Here is an 18,118-nt window from a genome sequence, read left to right as displayed (position 1 = left end):
GCGGCGGGGGGGCCGCGCCGGGCGCTCGGGGGCGTCCGGGGCCGCGGCGGCCCTGCCCCGGCCCCTGTCCCTGCCCCTGTCTCTGCACCGGCCCCTGCCCCTGTCCCTGTCCCTGTCCCTGTCCCTGCCCTTGCCCCTGTCGCTGTCCCTGTCCCTGCCCCTATCTCTGCCCCGGCCCCTGCCCCTGCCCTTGTCCCTGTCCCTGTCCCTGTCCCTGTCCCTGCCCTTGCCCCTATCGCTGTCCCTGTCTCTGTTCCTGTCCCTGCCCCTATCTCTGCCCCGGCCCCTGCCCCTGCCCTTGTCCCTGTCCCTGTTCATGTCCCTGCCCCTGCCCCTGCCCCGGCCGCGCAGCGCCGGCCGCTGGAGAACGCGGCTCTCGGGAGGGACAGAGCCGGTGCCCGGGGCTGCGGGCAGGACCCGAGCGATGGGGAGGGAACACGAGCTCACTGCTGTGCGTGCTCGCACATAACTTAGGAGAATGTGCCCGCCCGCCGCCGTGCCTGGGGCTGCCCGGCAGGCCCCGTCCCGCCGCGGGGATCGACCCAGCAGAGCAGGTAGGGCAGGCGAATGTCACGACTCGTGTCCATCGCCACCCCGCCGCCGAGTGGCAGTGGGGCTGGGGGACCACGGCTTGCAGGGGCCCTTGCCGCGGTCCCGACTGGAGATCCGGGCAGCCTTTCTGTGAGCAAGACTCTAGAGTAAGGTGGGGAAGACTTCCCGTGTTGCCGAGGCTGGAAAGTGAAGGTACCACAAGACTTGTAGCCAATTAAGATGTTAAGGATGTTTCCACAGCCTTAGGAGGTTTAGATCTCACACGCCACACTACTGCTGTGTTAGGGATGGGGATTAGACATGCCACCTGGGGAATATAAAAGCTTTCAGCTATTATATTTGAAGGTAACTACTTGCAAACACGGAATTTTGAACTGCTAAGAGTTAAATGACACCTAGTTGGCAATGATGAGTATTAAGTGCATCTGGGAATTGTCCCCAAATGACTGTAGCTGATATTGGTGTAAATCTGAGCTGTTTTCACTTCTGATATGTTACATACCTCAGAACTAAAGATCTTTGAACTCTCAGAGACATAGTAAGTAATGCCACTGAGCAATGCAGCCTGGGAAGCAGTTTAGGATGCAGCAACTTCGAGGTGTCATTGGCTCAGATCAGGATGACTGGTGTTTGAATAGAATGCCAGAGGATACTCATGAATGTGTGCAGTTATTGTACATGTTGACAGAAGATCCGGACAACATTTATCATCTCTTTGAATTGTCGTAAGAGTCAAAAACAAAAAGAGTCAAGTTAGGAGAATCAAGCCCCTGGAATATATGGAGGATATTATAGATGAATCAGACACCTGTGTTTTTGGATTTTTGTTTGATTTTTTCATGTTAAATAGGTGCAAGTAGTTCAGTTCATACTCAAATACAAATATCATGGCTACATGTGATTAGTATGTACATAATTTCTCACCTTAGCACACTCACAATTTTTGACCCTTTCAAATCACTGTTTGTTAGCTACAGAAAATAAACATATGCTACTCAAAAAAAGAGTAAGTATTCATAAAGGTTCCAAATAATTATTTTATAATTATTTTCTGCCTCCAAATAGCAAACAAATGCCTTGAAAGAAGATTTGATGAATTCACTCACCACTTTTTTCTTTACTGCATTATTTTCTTTCTTCTTGCCGTTGCTTTGCTGTTTGTTCTCCATTCTGTTACCTTGTGAGATAACAGCTGAGGAAGAAAAGAAGGAAAGTTGTGCTACTGTTCAGGAGGGATAAAAGATAGAGGATCTTTAGTAGATATGCTGTCACCATTAGAGTAGGAACATCAGACCCACTGCAACTACAAAAGAAGTTTAGTCAGTCAGGTGGAACTACGTTACTATGGCTGGGCTCCAGCCAGGGCACTTGGATTAATTGTTGGTGTGATTCTAATGCTTATTAGACCTCTACTAGCTAGGTCATTGCACATTTGCAAAGGAGGAGTCCATTTATTTACTGTTCTGTCAAGCAAATTCTTGCCTGTACGTCACCATATGTACTTAAATAATGTTAAAGGGCATTTTAATCTTAATTTATGAAGAAACTAAACTGGTTTCAGAGACAATCTGATATTTACATGGTGCTTCATTGTATGATCTTGGGCAGTCTGCCAGTTTGTTCAGTTAATTCGGAACATGGATTACTGTGTTACTCTGCTTCAACATCTTGAGATGATAGTGCATTTCAAGACTTTTGCTTACGTGGCCATTATGGTAATGATAGATCCAATCCTGAATGCAAGTTGTCTTCCAGACAGGAGTCTATGAGACAGTGAGCCGTGAGACATGGGGAGTAACAGGCAGTTTGGTGAAGCAGCACACTGGGTTGTTGAGGCCATCACACTTACAAGAGTGCTTCAGGATGGAATCATGTCTATGAGACATTGACATTACTGAGGCCATTATATCAGATGGTTCCATGCAACCAGTCTGAGCTTTTAAGTAAGAGAAACCAGAGGGGTAGCAACATCCTAGAAGCACTAAAGCCAGAAAAGTTACCTTCTTCCCTCTCTACTTACCAGTGCAGTCAATACTAACAACCTGCAAAGAACCTCCTTTTCCTCTGCTTCAAGAGGCCTTAGTCAATTCCTGCTAAATTGCTCTTCAAAAAGGGCTTTCATGGAAATTTATTTCACTTTATAGGAGAGAGCCTTAGTCTCATCAAACAGTTCTCCTGTCCCATGCCACGTTTGACAAGTACATGAAAAATAATGTCATGACCTGTTCACTGAAGCTCCCTCATCCCATACAGATTTCATATATGGATAATTTAGATAATTAAATTAATTAAGGTTCTGACAGAGCACAAACAAAGCATCATCAAACTGGAATTTAAGAGCTGACAAGATAAAGAGTATATGGGTCATAGCACTGAAACAGAAACAACAAAGTCAGAAACAATCTGCTAAACATCTAAGGAGACATAACCTCACAGCTAAGACACTAGCAGGATAACTTGTGTCTGCCTTCCCTCACTGAACTTATTCTTATGTGGCTGAGTTTTTTTCAGAACATCTTTAAAACATTTTAAGATATGCTTGTGGTGTCTGGAAAGTTCAATTGTTAGCTGTGCACCATCAGTGTAAATGTTAAGACTGAGCTATCCTTCCTATATTTCAGGTAACCCTCTTTTATTTTTTTAGGATATCAACTTGACTGTAGCAAAAGGAACGTCACCATATTCAGAACAGACATTCTAGTTGATTCAAAAGATAAGAAATCTGGACTGGGGATGGAGTAGAAATCACTGAAATCCTGTATGGTTTGTCAATGTTAGTTTTGTATCTTATTGACTCCTGTGCAGGGAAGGGAGATGTGATTACAGCAAGCAGAAACCTGATCTTCAGATTGCAGAGTTTGACAAAATCTAAGGAAGTGATGATCCATTTAGGGGAATGAAAAGCTCATATTTTTTCTGATGCTGCTGTTTATCATTCACTGAAAAATTTTAGTAGATAATGTACAAAATTATTCCTTCCCTCTGAAGTTCATATTGCTAGTACCAGATAAAGTTGCTAAAGTTGTCGATCCAAAGATATTAATTCATTATTTTTCATTATCACAGCAGATTAGATTTTTCTGTTCCATAGCTTGTACAGTTAGTCAGGAGGTGACTCACAAATCAGGAAAGGCTAATTTATGTGAGGCCCAGGGCATCTTCCATTTCAGCTACAGTTTGCTTATCTATTTATCCGACAGTTTATTTGGTGATGTATGGGTTGAGTTCACTGGTAGGACATGGAATCCAGCTGAGTCCTATGAACTGTTAGCTTTGGCAAGGAAGGCTCAGCAGCTCACAAAAAAGGAACATTATGACTGGCACAGCAAACTGACTTGGGAGTGGTATGAATAAACCAACTGTAATCCAGGTATAATTCTGAACTTCTATTGAACATTCAACTTTCATTTACTGACTGCAAGTCAGGAGAAATAAAAGCTCTTGGAAAGCTGTTCAGAAAAAGCAAATATGCAAAGGGAGCAATTCAGGTGAACTGAGATTCTAAACAGCCATATTTGCTAAATTAGATGATGAAATCACCAAGGAGATGACCACCTGAGAAAAGCTGAGTTAAAGGACACAGATGTTATAAAAGCCAATGAGACCAAGGTAGACTAAGAAGTGTATAAAACGTGGACTGGATCAATTATTGTTGCCCAGTCTGAGCACAAGGCCGTCTCCATCAGATGAGCTTGGACTAACACCAAGGCCCTGGTCACCCCACCCACTGCAAAACACAAACAAGCTTCAGGCACTTTATCTGTGATATAAAAGACTCTCCTGTCACAAATTCCTCATGATGGGCATGCACAACTTCCCTGTCTGTCTCCCAAGTACAAAACTATACCATCTCCTTATTGCACTACTATGGACAGGAGAAATGTGGAAGAGCAGCCTCCAGCTGACAAAACTCTCTTGTAATTGTAAACTAGTGTGACCTCTCAGGGATGGGAAGGGCTTTAGACCCCTCAGGACACGACACTCTCAACTGCAGCACAGAATAGTTTTCTTTCTTTTAAAAGCAGGAAAAAGAAGCACCAAGAGACACAGAACTACAGAAAGGTGTGAATAGCAAAGCTTTGGAAAACACTGGTGTAAAAATAACCCAGATAGACTCAGAAAGTCTTATTGTCCATGATAGACTGACACTTAATAATTTTTGTCTTTGGGAGGCAAAATTGCCCAACTTAATTACTTTGGTTTGCTATTTTTGTACTGGAAATAAGTCCATGCTTCAAAATACCCTCCCTCCCTCCCTCCCTCCCTCCCTCCCTCCCTTCCTTCCTTCCTTCCTTCCTTCCTTCCTTCCTTCCTTCCTTCCTTCCTTCCTTCCTTCCTTCCTTCCTTCCTTCCTTCCTTCCTTCCTTCCTTCCTTCCTTCCTTCCTTCCTTCCTTCTTCCTTTCTCTTTTTCAGCAATAAAACTCTAGCAAAAGAGCATGGAGGAGAAAAGTTTTGCATCTCACTCTTATTCCATAGCTTGTGTGCTGCTATCTTTGTTCTGCTCAGCTAGAGCATAAGTTTTCTGTTGCTGACTGCTTGTGCCTTTCAAAAATGGAGCTGTTCTTGCAGTGCAAGACATGCAAGCTGAGGACTTGCCCGTGCCTCAAGGCAGGTGCCTCTACCCTTGGTTTGTGGTGTGTACTACAATGAATGTGCTCCTCTCCCTGGCACCATAAAGGACACATACAAACTCACATAGAAGAAATACGTTATCAATTAATAGAAAGATTGATTAATTAGAGCATCCAATGTGAAGAACACATTCTGAGTGTCTGTGTCCCCAAAGCAGTAACAGTTTATGTATTAGATCCTGGTAAGTGACATAACTATCTGGTTAAAATAGGTACAATGGGACACCATTAAAAACTGAAGGGATTCTTTTCTTCTCAAATGGTTTTGTTAATCTAGATCTAGTCTGACTCTAGTGAGACTGTACAAGTCAATGTTCCCTATGCTGTTTATGAAAAATATCTAGGAGTCCCAATATTAAAATACCATTGATGGAATCAGATGGGGTATGACTTTAATTAGACACAGAGAATTCCTATGGTACTGAACTACTTAGGAAAAGTTATTCTCAAATACTGAAGACACCCCATCCCAGAAATACATGTCTCATAAGTAATTAGTTAACTCAGTGGGAAAAAAACCCATATGTCTTTTTTTCCTGTACCTGTAGTATCCATTCTAAAGTGCCTTTGCAAAATGATGAATTATTATATTTGCAATTCAATACTTCATACAAGTCATAATCTGATCTCTTATATTGAAAAGTGGAGAGATTGAGTTTCTACTTCAAAGTGAAGTGTTCTTTTGTGGGTTGTTGTTGGGTTTTGGGTGGATTTTCTTCTAAAAATTTTGGTGAAAATTAAAGCTTTTTTCCATCGAAATGTGTTACATTAGGAGAGGAAGACAGACTCCAGAGTTAATGACTAGTTACATAGAAGCCGAGTACTTGGCTAGCACAGGAAATTATTTGTTTATCAATTTCAAAACATTGGTTTATACCAAGATAAATCTATTCTTCCCTCCCCAAGTCAACCCCTTGAGAACATTGTCAAATTTGCTGCAAAGTGTCAAGTCCAACTTTCAGATGCTACTCACCACTTATCTGAAGTATTCTTCTCTTCCAGTGAAGTCCAGTGCAGTTCAGAAGCAGCTTTCCTCAGAATTGCTGCTGATGGCTTCTTTAAAATAGGGACAACTAAGTCATTGAGTTAAATGCAAAGCCAGATTTAACTCTTTTATAGCATTTCAGAAGTAATAAATAATTAACAGTAAAAACAAAGAATAGAGTGACGCTTCAGCTGGAATTCATGCAATGTGTCTTTTTTGCCCAACAGAAAACAAACTGCCTTGTATGGCTGTGACACCCTACAAGAGGTCTTTGTTTCAGATACCACAAACCATGAAAAAACTTCGCTTCCCGAATTTGAACCATCAGATATTTGAAATGCAAGTGCCTAAGGCCAGGACCTGCATTCTTATACTTTTACCTGATTACAAGTGACTACACTGAGGAACACCCACAGCATTCCACGTGCTATAAATAGCTTTTAACAGTGGCCAGGTAGCTCAGGAAGTGGGATGGTGTGTGGCACTTGTGAGGATTTGCCCCTTTGCAAGATGATAAAAGGTTGGGGTAGTACAGTAGAGAACATACTGTACACTAATTAACCTCTCAGTAGTTAATAAAAAAGATTTACCTTGTCTGCTGTTCTGGCTTTGTGCCATAGAGAGGTGCTCCATATCAGCATTAGTTTTAAAATTGAACAAAATATGGATCAGGACAAGGGTGTAGCTGTTCTGACTTTGTTATAAATTCCTTACATCCCAAAGCTGAGAGATAAGAACACTCCATTGTAAAAAGGTGTTATCAGCTTTGGCTTTTTCCTGATCCTACACGTATTGCTCTCTTGGAAAATACAAGGTATGTTAAATCAGTCTCATCAGCATTTTTATAATGACCTTGATAGGTAGTTTAGTTGGATTATTCCTAAATTTCCAGATGTTAAGAAATCCAAGATATGTTAGGTAGAGAAGCAGCTGTACAGAGGTGAGTTGGCTGAAACTGTAAACCCTGGCAGGAATTTGAAGTAACCTTGTTTTTTGGGGAAAGTGGGATTATTAAGCATGTGGTACTTGGTTTGTATTTCAAGCTGTGATTGTTCTGGCAGCTCCTACGGATCACCTATGACCCTGTTACATAAACTTTGCTGAGGTTCTCAAAAGATATTAGCATCAGTTTTTCTTCAGCTTAACATAGGCATCATTCTCCAGCTGCAAGATGCTAATCAAAGAAAACACCACCTCTGAGCAACAGGAAAGAAGTTCTTAAAATCTCCTAGCATATTTTATGTAAAAGTGTCTTTAGACTTGTAATCCAATATCTTACAATTAACAGGAAGTACAATCTTGTACTTTAGCTCTATGTAACATGGTGGCTAAAAGAAAATAGGAGATGCATTCTCTGGAGTAAGAACTTGGGAGCAGACAGGTGAATTTCAAAGAAATCTTACGTCTCAGCTACAAGTGACAGATGATGCCTTCCAGACTTGTATACCTTTAATTTTCATTTCAAATAATCTACATTTTAACTGAAACTTTTGCAACTTTAAAATTAATCCAAGGTGATTAGGTTCTGAAAACTAAAACCAAGATTCTCTACTTCCTAGTAGCATCTGTCACTACTGGAAAGGACTTGTTGCTCAGCATATCCCATGATTAGCATAAGGACAGGAAAATAAAGTAAACAAGAAGGGCCATAAAGCTGGTACTGCTACATTATAAAACAAGTTTCACATAGTTATGTAGGCTTTGGACACACATACATGTTCAAAGAGCATTAATTCAGTGATCATTGAAGCCCATTCTATGATAAAACTAATCCTTTCAAACTAAGCTACCTCTTTGATCCAAGTTTTCCCAAACTATAGATTCAGGTTTATTAGTTTGCCCTGTTTCATCTTGATCAAGAATACAAAGAAACAATCTCGAGGGCAACTTACACGGACATGACCAAGAAATAGCACAACCAAAACATGAACTTCTATGTTAGAAATCACACAAGAGAGAAATCATAAATAGACCAGAAAATTAGAATATTACAAGAAAGCCTATGTTAAAAGCTTTCAAAGTGACTATTCAAACAGAAGGCTGTGAAATTTTGCTGTTTGCAATGCTTTTTTTTGTTGTTAGGAAGTTGGAAACACAAATGCTAGAGAAAATGTGATAACCTGAGGGTGTACAGTGTCTGCAACTTTGTGTGTGAGTGCTCATTCACAGATAAAGATGGATAGGTCCTTTTGGAAATCCAGGCTCAGACTGATGCTAAGATTTTGGGTCTACAAAAATGTTCTGATCTAGCAAAGGAGTAGCATAGACTTTAGTTTTAAGCTAATTCCGTGGGAAAATGAACCATATGCACTAATACTTAGCTAGTGAAAGAGAGCATATCTAGCTTCTCACTTGGTCAAACCACCAAAACTGGAATTTGGTGTCTTTTTATGGCTGCATGTCATGGATGAAATGCACTGCTTCCTGCACGGCTAGAACCACAGTTTTGAGAGAAAAGCCAGGACACTGACCGTTTTTATTTATCAGTTCTTTCATCTTAAAAATCTCTAAGGTCCAAATCCTTGTGCTTCTGTACAAGGAGATCAAACAGATCTGGGGGTCAACAGAACAAGAATATTGAGTATTTTAAAATAGTTTTTTGTTGATTTTGTATGACAGTTCATAGGATAAGCAACAGCAAAGTATTTTCCAGCTATTTTGCAAGAAAAAGTGGTTAATAATTACTCTTTGCTGTGTTGGCCATTAGTGTTGTTTTAACCATTTTTTCTTGTGTACACATGCAAGTCTGGTATGTCATCATTTAGGAAAAATTTTATGAGCCATGGGTTTAATGTTTTTTTATTATGTTAGGGTTATTTCCAACATTACCCTCCATGTAGAGTAAAGCTAGTTAAATCTTTGCAAAGTTATTACCAGTGAAATCAGCCTAACATCTATGTACCATTTAGTAAATGTAGAATTAAATATTGACAAGTGAAGGCTTTTATGTTGTGAGGTCATGCCCTGAGGTAAGAGCAGAGCTGCTGCCTTGTACAGGTTCACTCCAGGTGGAAAGGAAACACTTTTAAAGCAATTTGTGTCATTAAGAAGGATGATGCCACAAAATGAAGCCCTCCTAGGATGGGAAATTTGGACTCAATCCTGAAGGCAGAGTACCCAGCATCTAAGTTCCTTTTGTTGAACATCAAAGAATATTTCAAAATTTCTGAGACCAAGACATTTGAGCAGTGTTATAACACTCAGGAATTGTTTATTACTTAAAATCTTCAGAGGACTGGTGATCTTTTTGAAAGATCACTTCAATTGCTAACCCTACAGACCAAGCTCTCTGTCCTGACTCAAGGATCATCCTCATTGATATAATGACTTCTTCTAGCCTTAGACATCACTCTTGATCTCTGTGGAGAGGAAAGAATCAAAATGCATTTGCATGCATTGCAACCTCAGCCTGTCACGTGCTTGCTCAAACCTTGAGTTGCAGGGCTCCAGTCCCCTGAGAGCAGCAAGCACTGCCTGAGCCTGGAGTACACACATTCCTCTCAAGGCTGAATGTGCCTAAAAAGGATGCAGAACAAGCCTAGGGTAGAAATATATACTCATGTTACTTTCAGAAGAAAGTCAGTCCTGGAAATCAAGCTAGGAAAATAAACTTTGCCAAACTTTGCCCTATCCAACCTGTCCAGCTATTTTAAATAACCCCAATCCCAGCTTTGCTTCAAGCTAAGTCGAACTCTTTTAGTTTGCCTAGCTGTTTTAGGTTTGATGTTTCATTTTTCTTCATCTAGGGACTAAAAATAATCAGGGATATTTGTGTAACAAATTATTCTCCTGCTCTCAGATTCATGAAACCTGGCAAGCAGTGGTTCACCATTTATTCTCTTGAAGGGTAAGAGATATCATCAAAGCATTCCCTTCTAAAAGTAGGGGTAGGTAGTGTAATACAAAAATAGGCTTCAATGTATTACTGCCTTAATTTGTGTAATTAAGTCTTGATATGTAAGTATGGTAAAATCCTGCATGTTTTGGACATATGTGTTTTTCTTCCACTTTGAAGAACTGGGGAATAAAAGAAAAAGCTAATAAAGTAGGTCCTCCCTCCTCTCTTAAGCTTTAGCTGTGATTTCCAGAGGCATTTCAATGTCTTTTGTTGTAGTTTAAAAAATGGTACAAAAAATGCTTCGTCACACTTGGTAAGTTTCAATTACATGAAGGTAAAGATACAAAACTCCCTTACATTGCCAAGGCTTATGAAACACTGGAAATGCTGGTGGCTGAAGTGCCTGCTTTGCATTTCAAAAGATATTGGGATCAAAGTCTGTTAGTTATTACCATTTTCAGCAGCTCATGGCAGCCAGCTGTGAGGGGAACTCCTCTCCACCTCCCCCAGGAGAGCCCCTCAGGGACGTTCTCAGCCCTGTCCTCAGTCCAGATGAAACTGAACTTTACCCTGGCTCTGGGCCTGACTAGCTCAGACCTGCCCTATCACTGTGGACTTGCCTGTTGGTGACAGGGCTGTATCTGCCCCTGGCTTGGTGACTTCAGTTCACACCTGAACCCCAGACCTGCTTCCTCACCAGGGCAGGTCGGGCTTCTGGCTGAGCCTGATCACTGCTACCTGGTGACTGGAAGTCAAACAAAGAAATTGCCAAAGAAATAGTATCAAACATGCATGAGAGACACAATTACATCATAAATTCAGAAGCTGTGGAGTTGCAGGCAAAAAAAGCCCCAAACCAAAGGACTTGGAGGTGCAGGTGCGTTGCCATAACCCACCCCGAACCAGGGTGAAACCATCAGCCTTGGGAGGAGCAGGGGATGGATGAGTGTAATGCTAGGGAGAGGAGCAGGATCTGAGCAGTGTGGGGTGACTTTGCTGAGTCACTGTTGTTCTCTCTTTCTCTGCAATAAGTAGATCTGGACTAATAGCAAGAATCTTAAGATCTCAATTATAGAAACAGGCTCACAGTTAACAGTAAATTCTTAATAGATCTAAGGTGTGTTTCCTCTTTGACAATAAACAATGCTTTGAGCAGTGGTTCTGTTCCATGTTTTTCTGCTCTGAATGCCAGGTACTTGAAATGTGAAGTCCAGACAGGGAGGTAGAAGATACTGCAAACGTTTAGTACAGCATCTTTATTTGTCAAAAGCAGGACTCTCTTAGCTGGTGAGCACTAGTGACAGCAAAAGGAATTCTCCATAAAAAAACCATCTTTGCTTCAGTTGCAGTTGAATTGTAAAACAATTTTTCTGCAGTATACTTCATTGTCAATCTTTGCTTAGGATGGTAAGTAATACTTTTTAACCACCTAATTATTTAGGTGGTCTAATCATTCATGGAAATAATTATGTAAGCAGAACAGCATATCCTAGGAAGATGTTAGAAATTAAATTAATGTCACTGTAGAGTGAATAAGATATTCTTTATCTCTTTTTATGAAATAAAAGGGCACTGACAGAAAGCCATCATTTTGGGTCCAGACTTTCCTATGGAAAGAAAGACTAGGGCTAGAGCTGGGATCATCCCCCTGTACTCAGGACTAGTGAGGCCTCACATGGAATTCTGTGTTCAGTTCCAGGCCCCTCAGTTCAGGGAGGACATTGAGGTGCTGCAGCAAGTTCAGAGAAGGGCAAAGGAGCTGGTGAAGGGGCAGGAGCTCCTCTTATGAGGAGCAGCTGAGGGAACAGCTCAGGGCTGTTTAGCCTGGAGAAAAGGAGGCTCAGGAGGCACCTTGTCACTCTTTGGTCTTTTCCAAGGTAAATAATTCTATGATGCTGTGATAGCCTCCTCTGGAACTGCACATGTATCCAGACAGATGCACAGCTTCTTAGGCAACATGGAATCCCCAAGTTATAAACTTGTATGACATCCTATATGGCCCAATATCCTCTGTTTGTGTTGCTACTGACAGCTACTGTATTCCAGCTTTTCTGCTTCCCTTGTACTCCAGCATTTCCCATTGTAGCAACCTTTTGGTCTCTTCAGTCATAAGTACTGGTTTAAGGTTCAGTCAGAGTTGACCTCTGCCCACTCTCAATAATAAAGTTTCAAAAATGGAACAAACTACTGTAATTTCATGGTGTAGTGTGTGAAAGCAAGAACACTGACATAAGGCAAGTCACTAGCAGTGAGATTGTTCCTAGTTTTATTGCCAATTATATGAACAGGGTGTGATAGTGACTGAATTATGTCCAAGTGCATGACTCATGCCATGTATGGCAAAAAAATCCTGTAACAACTCTATGTTACTGCATTCCACTTTGCTGTTGGTTCAAGGGGCAATTACTTTCATGTTAAGTCTTATGTTGTCAATTAATAAAACATTAACCTGAGAACAGAAACAGGAATCTATAGGTAGCACACACTAAGCCATTGAGAAAAATATTCAAAGTAGTCATTTTATTCCACAAGCCATCATTGGAATTACTGATAGCTGCACAGCATAGTTCTGTTTATAGGTCCCCTTACCTCCCATTTATGGCTGTCATGAAAATCAGGTTTTTAAATACTTCCTGTGGCTTTGTTGCTTGAAAGGTCATTCACTGTTCCAGACCAGTATAGGATGCAAGTAAATGCTATCAAAGCACACAAACAGGTTATGCAAGAGCTAAAGCACCATGCTAAACTGGGCCTTGGTAATTCTGCTGAATTGAGCTGCTTCTGTATCAAATAAATTCCATTAAATGAAAGAACAGCACACAACAATATGGCTATCTGAGAATTGGATTGCTCAACCTATCATTGAGTTATTTTGAAAAGAAGGGCAAATGTAAGGAGAAAGTTCACATAAACGTGTACTAGGAACACAAATCTAAGGCTCATTACACAGATCTGTAGAAAGTCACTTTGTGCATCAAGTGGCAGATAAAATTAATTGCTTTATACGCATATTAACATAGAAAAACTCTTAATAAATACACAGAAATTAACTCACATGTAGCTATTTTTTTGAAAGATCCTGAAACCATTGTGAATAATCTTAGAAAGCTGACAGTTGAGTTCTCTGAGACAGAAAAAACAGGAAAAAACAATAAAATTAATCTTATGAGAAGCAAAGAAAGTTTATGTGTCCAGATTCTGATAACAGGTTTAACAACTTCTTAAAGTATGTGTTTGGATCCACTTTCCATTCTTCTGTGTCATTTGCCCAATTTACTTATATTGTTTGTTCCAGCTTCCTGTGGCAATGAGTTTGACAGGGTTCATACATCAGGTTGTCAATTTTAACTTCTTTTCTGATTACTTATCTGGAATTTCCCTAATTCTTGTGTTGTGAGACTTATCAGCCATACCCTTCCTGAGTGAAGTTGTGCAGGTTTACCTGCACATCCCTGCATTATCAGTTTGATTCCCTGGGCACACTCCTATTGTGCTACATTAGGCAATTATATCTCACAGGCTGTATCTATATTAGTCACTAAAAGAGTTCTCAATTTCCTAAACTTTACAAGATTCACATGCTTCAAGGCCACTTAGTCTTACAAGCCAGAACAAGTCTTGTTTTACTGACATTCAAACAAAAACACCACTCTGATCTCACCATAATCTCCCCAGTGTGCCCAAGGAATCTCCCTTCATCTAGTGCTGAAGGCAGCCTCAGCCTTAGGGTTCTCCTCTGCCAGGAGTGTTGTGGTGTGTTTATTTTCAAAAGGAATTGCTATGGACAGGAAACGCCTGTGGAAATTTTTGGGCAAAATTCTTCACTTCTTTTTCTGAGCTGCTGCAGTAGTGCCAGGAACTGGTGCAAGAGATCGCTCAGAGCACAGGCAAACCTGAGCTGGAGCCAGATGCTCCAGGACAGGGAAAAGCAGGGCATCAGAAGTAGCAAAGCAGATTTCCCAACAAAATGGAGCCCTACAGCCCACCGAGGCAGAGTCCTTAGTGTAAATACTCTCTTAGGGCAAGAGGCTGAGAATAAGAAGTAAAGAGCAGAGGCAATCAATCATACCTTGACTGAAGACTGAACTTCTGTCAGACTACTCTGGGTTACTAGTTTGCCTTTGGGACAATATTTAATTAATTTATTTTTTCTCCATAATGTTCATCCTCTCAAGATTCCTGAAAAAAAAAAATCCTTGCTCAGTTGTTTGTTTCCTTTTCAGAAAGGGTTTAACTAAAGTTCTCTCCCTTCACTCCCATCTTATTAGATTAATCCTTATGCTCTTTCTACTTCAGTTGTGATCCATCAGGTTTGTAATGTCTTTGGAGGAGAGGGGCACAGGTTTCTGACCATCTGTTCCTAAAGTTCTGGAAAAATAAATATTGTAGTTCAGCAAAAATATTCTTGTACTTGCATGCTTTTGTGGCTGAGGAATACAACCCATCAGGGTGTTACATACCACCAGTGTCTGGCATGCTGCTCCTCTTTCCCCCTGCCCAACCCCTCTTCAAGGGGAGAGTGTGCATATGAGGCTTTCAGAGTGGTTTTTGTTCACTGACATTGCACAGCAAAGGTTTGTGCACATCATGAGTGTTGAGTGTGCTTTGGAGCCCTGCAAACTGCTGCAATACCATGACTCACAAATCTCACTATGGAGGAGAACAAGGCAAATAGGCAAACTCATTAACCTTTTTCCTTTCATTTATTTTGCTAAATAAAGTGGATTCTCAATTAGTGAGACTAGGTCTGGTCAAAAACAAGAGGACAGCCAGGCAGGTAACTGCAGCAGCAGAAACAGACGTGTCTTACAGGAACTGTTGAGAGCTTTTGGCAATAGGTAGAGTAAAATCCTTCTCTGCACATTTGCTCTTCTTCTTCTCCTCACTCTCCTGACAGCTGAACTGTGAACACAAAACTGTCTGAAATGCCACTGTGGGGTCTGCTCCACAGATGGTTAATTCTAAAACATTTTGTTAATGTTCCATAATACGTCATGTATCAATTAGTGAGATGCAGACAACATAATTAATCCTGTCCCTGGAAGAATCTTCTGAGTGGCATTTATGCTTCAGATGAAACAGTTTAATAGGCATAATATGGTGTTCTGCAGAAGTAGTGAGAGCAAATATCCACCCCGTAGTTTAATAACTCATATCAACAAATGGTATGATATTTAAATAGAACCATTACTGTTTTATCAGCTGCAGGAGAGCAAGATAATAATTTGCAAGCAAACACGATAATAATGTCACAGCATTCAGTTTTTCCAACTTTGTACTCAAGATTTTAACAGGTATTGAAAGAAGAATCACCATGGAAGAGGGAAACACCATTAGTATAAACTGAAACTCATGATGGTGTTTCCCTAGTTATTACAGTCTCTATTTGATATTTCCCCTTCTTCAAAAAAACAATTCACATGCAGTTAACTAACAGCTGGAAACCTGCCTGATTGTTTAATTGGACTGCAAAAAACATAACCCAGGGAAGCAGGAGCACTAAAAAACTGACTTGTATAATTGCTGTTGCAAAAGCACTTGCATCTTCTATGCAGCCTGTGAGAAACAGCTGGTGTGCTGATGTGCTATATTTAATGTAGTCTCCCTTACTCCTGTAGGAATTACTGTCTCAAAGGAAGGAAAATGATGACATATCATAGTAAGTTTTCTCTCTGCAGGACCTGCCACCAAAGCTGCATTGGGTGGACACATAAGCTTATACACTACAAACATACATGCTCTTTTCATGGAATACCCTGAATATATCTAAGTGCTTGAAATGGTTAAATGCTGGTGTCAGCTGTAGTTTGATATGCTCCCAACAGTCCTCAAGGCAGCAAGGTATGATAAATGCTATATTCTTCAGATATAAGAGGTTTTGCATTTATCTTGAAACAGAAATTTGCAAAATTGTTATGGTCTTCTCCATTCATTCTCCTGTTCTTCTGTTACTATAATTTCCTGTCTACCCCTCAAATGATTTAGTTAGAGCATGAAATTCATTCATGAAACTCCTTAAGCTCTCCCCATCTTGCCTTTCCTCCTATCTCTGCAAGATCATAGTATGGTGTTATCTGAGGCTCAGTACTGCCATATGCCCCCTCCAGCCTTGATCATTTTGATTAATATTTTTTTTCCCTCCAGGTGCAAAGCACTGCCCCAATATCCTGCTGTCTGCAATTATCACAGCTTCAATTTTGTTCGAAACCCTAGCTTTAACTCTTCAACTCCTTTCTCTGTGTGTAAGTAATTTAATTCCTGCTGGAATTAATACATATTTTGCTGTTCCTGGTCTCTTTCTGGGGACATAACAGTGTGCTGGTTCTTTACCCAAAATCCACAACAGATATAACAGCCCAAGACTGTGTATCATACCAGGCCCTGTGGCATTCAGACCTCTTTGGTGACCTCTGTCCTGACCTACATCAGCTGATTAAGGTCTGGTATCCTTTGTGGGCAGGATATATCAAGGACAAGATAATCTCCCAAATCAGAGGTTAGATTGCACCACCTTGCCATGCACATCTTTGTTCTGATTCATGCCTGTACACATAGCTACACGGAAGCCACAGCCCTCTCTGGCCTAATCAAGACTTGTTTGTGTCTTGTTTGTCAGCCTCTGACTGACCACAGATTTTACAGACAGCAGATTACATGTGATGTTACTTCTCGGATCTTACTCCTTGGATCTGCACTTCTGTTGTGGTAAGCTTAGGTGAAAGCAAACATGGAGAAGATTCCAACTGCATTTGGACACCAACCATCCAAAGCTGTCTTAATTCACTGTTGCCTCTAAGATGAAGTGATCTGAACCACTGATACAGATTCTTCTACCTGGATTCCCAAGGAAATTCTTGGACTTCGAAGTGAGGGATCTTATAGATATGAAATCAATGAAAGAGATAATGTGACAACTGCAAGCATTTGTGGAGACTGAGAAGATCTCACAGCTTTCGATCACATGTGGCTTAACTTTTTCTTCAAAAGTCCAAGGAGGGAGGAACCTGGCTTTGACTTTCTTTAAAGCTGCCCTCTTCTCTACATGTTCTTTCATGTTTGCAGGTATTGCCTTGAAATACTGACAGCTTGGCAGACAAAACATTATGTTAACAGCAGTTTCTCCTCTTCAAGGTTCCTGATAGGTGTTTTAGCATGAAATTAAATTATTCTGTAGCAATCATTTCTGTAGCAATGTAGACTCCAAGCCCTTTGTCCAAGTCTAAGAGTTGATACCATTCCCTTCAAATTTTCCAGTCTCTATGTTATGATCTTGTTCTATCTGCTTCACTTGCTCAAGAGCTCAATTTGGGTTTTTTTAAATCCTTTTAAAACAGTTTGGAATCAAAAATATTTTTACTGAAATAGCTTCCTATTGCAGAATCTGAAGGGTTTTTTTCGGCTGGAAATCCTGGTAGCTTCCAATATTACTTATTTGTTCTTCCTTTTAAACTTAAATTAAAATGTATCATAGTTGTATGACCACAAAAGACTCTTGCCAACTTGTAAACTAAGAAGCAGTAATAAAATTATGGAACAGTAATAAACATCTTCCCCAAACTTTGTGGCACACCTCAAAATCATTTTGCAATTAGAGAAACCTGATTTGACAACTCTTTGTAAACAAATCTCTACTACTTTTCCTTCTACCCATTGTCTGTGATGTTTGTTCATAAAATTCCTTCCTAGTAAAATTCTATTAAGAGCCAAAAGCTTCATTGCCCTCTCCACTGTAACACACGGTTTAGGAATGAGGAACAACTTCCGCCTGCTAAAACAAAGCCATGAGAAAGCCACATCCCTTGGTAAGATTCCTCTGTTTCAGTGCAGTGGGGAAAAGAAGGAAAACCCCTTGTTCCATTACTTGTCCATTTTCTTCCTTCTCATTCATGGACTAGTTTTGTTTGATTGGAAATCCAGAAATAGAGATTAACTGTCTTTAAGCAGTTGGGGTTATAGACTAGTGGCAGAAATATATAGTTAATTTCTATTTCTTATCAGCCCCCTTTTTTACTGTGAAGAAGGACTTATTAGAAGATTAGAAGAAGATTATTCTTCAGTGATTTGCTGTACCTATATATACGCAAAAATTATAGAACCTGTAATTTATCTTT

The 18,118-nt window shown here is 40.4% G+C and overlaps 1 protein-coding gene and 1 long non-coding RNA gene across 9 annotated transcripts in view; one reads left to right on the top strand and one right to left on the bottom strand.

The window, feature by feature from the left end:
• Window positions 1-18,118, bottom strand: part of SLC2A9 (solute carrier family 2 member 9) — a 105,306-nt gene that overhangs the window by 80,666 nt on the left and 6,522 nt on the right. For 2 of the 6 annotated variants that reach the window (XM_059845169.1, XM_059845168.1), the window contains exons 2-4: window positions 14,077-14,186; window positions 6,158-6,240; window positions 1,659-1,744 (exon numbers count right to left, since the gene is read on the bottom strand). In XM_059845169.1, coding sequence (XP_059701152.1) covers window positions 1,659-1,721 — 63 coding nt within the window. In that variant the 5' untranslated portion in view covers window positions 1,722-1,744; window positions 6,158-6,240; window positions 14,077-14,186. Of the gene's footprint in view, window positions 1-1,054; window positions 1,266-1,658; window positions 1,963-6,157; window positions 6,241-14,076; window positions 14,187-18,118 lie in introns of those variants that run through there. The other 4 variants (XM_059845170.1, XM_059845172.1, XM_059845171.1 and 1 more) reach the window with 4 other exon arrangements.
• Window positions 5-17,564, top strand: LOC132326657 (uncharacterized). Of its 3 annotated transcripts, XR_009486290.1 has the most exons (4): window positions 5-554; window positions 15,686-15,848; window positions 16,152-16,249; window positions 16,354-17,564. It is a non-coding gene; the product is annotated as an uncharacterized LOC132326657 (long non-coding RNA). The 3 variants fall into 3 exon arrangements; XR_009486289.1 differs by having other exon boundaries at window positions 16,152-17,564; XR_009486291.1 differs by lacking the exon at window positions 5-554 and adding an exon at window positions 563-744 and having other exon boundaries at window positions 16,152-17,564.

This window comes from Haemorhous mexicanus, chromosome 4 (genome assembly GCF_027477595.1).
Source record: "Haemorhous mexicanus isolate bHaeMex1 chromosome 4, bHaeMex1.pri, whole genome shotgun sequence".
NCBI classification, from domain to species: Eukaryota; Metazoa; Chordata; class Aves; order Passeriformes; family Fringillidae; genus Haemorhous; species Haemorhous mexicanus.
This window is presented reverse-complemented; position numbering and strand designations above follow the sequence as displayed.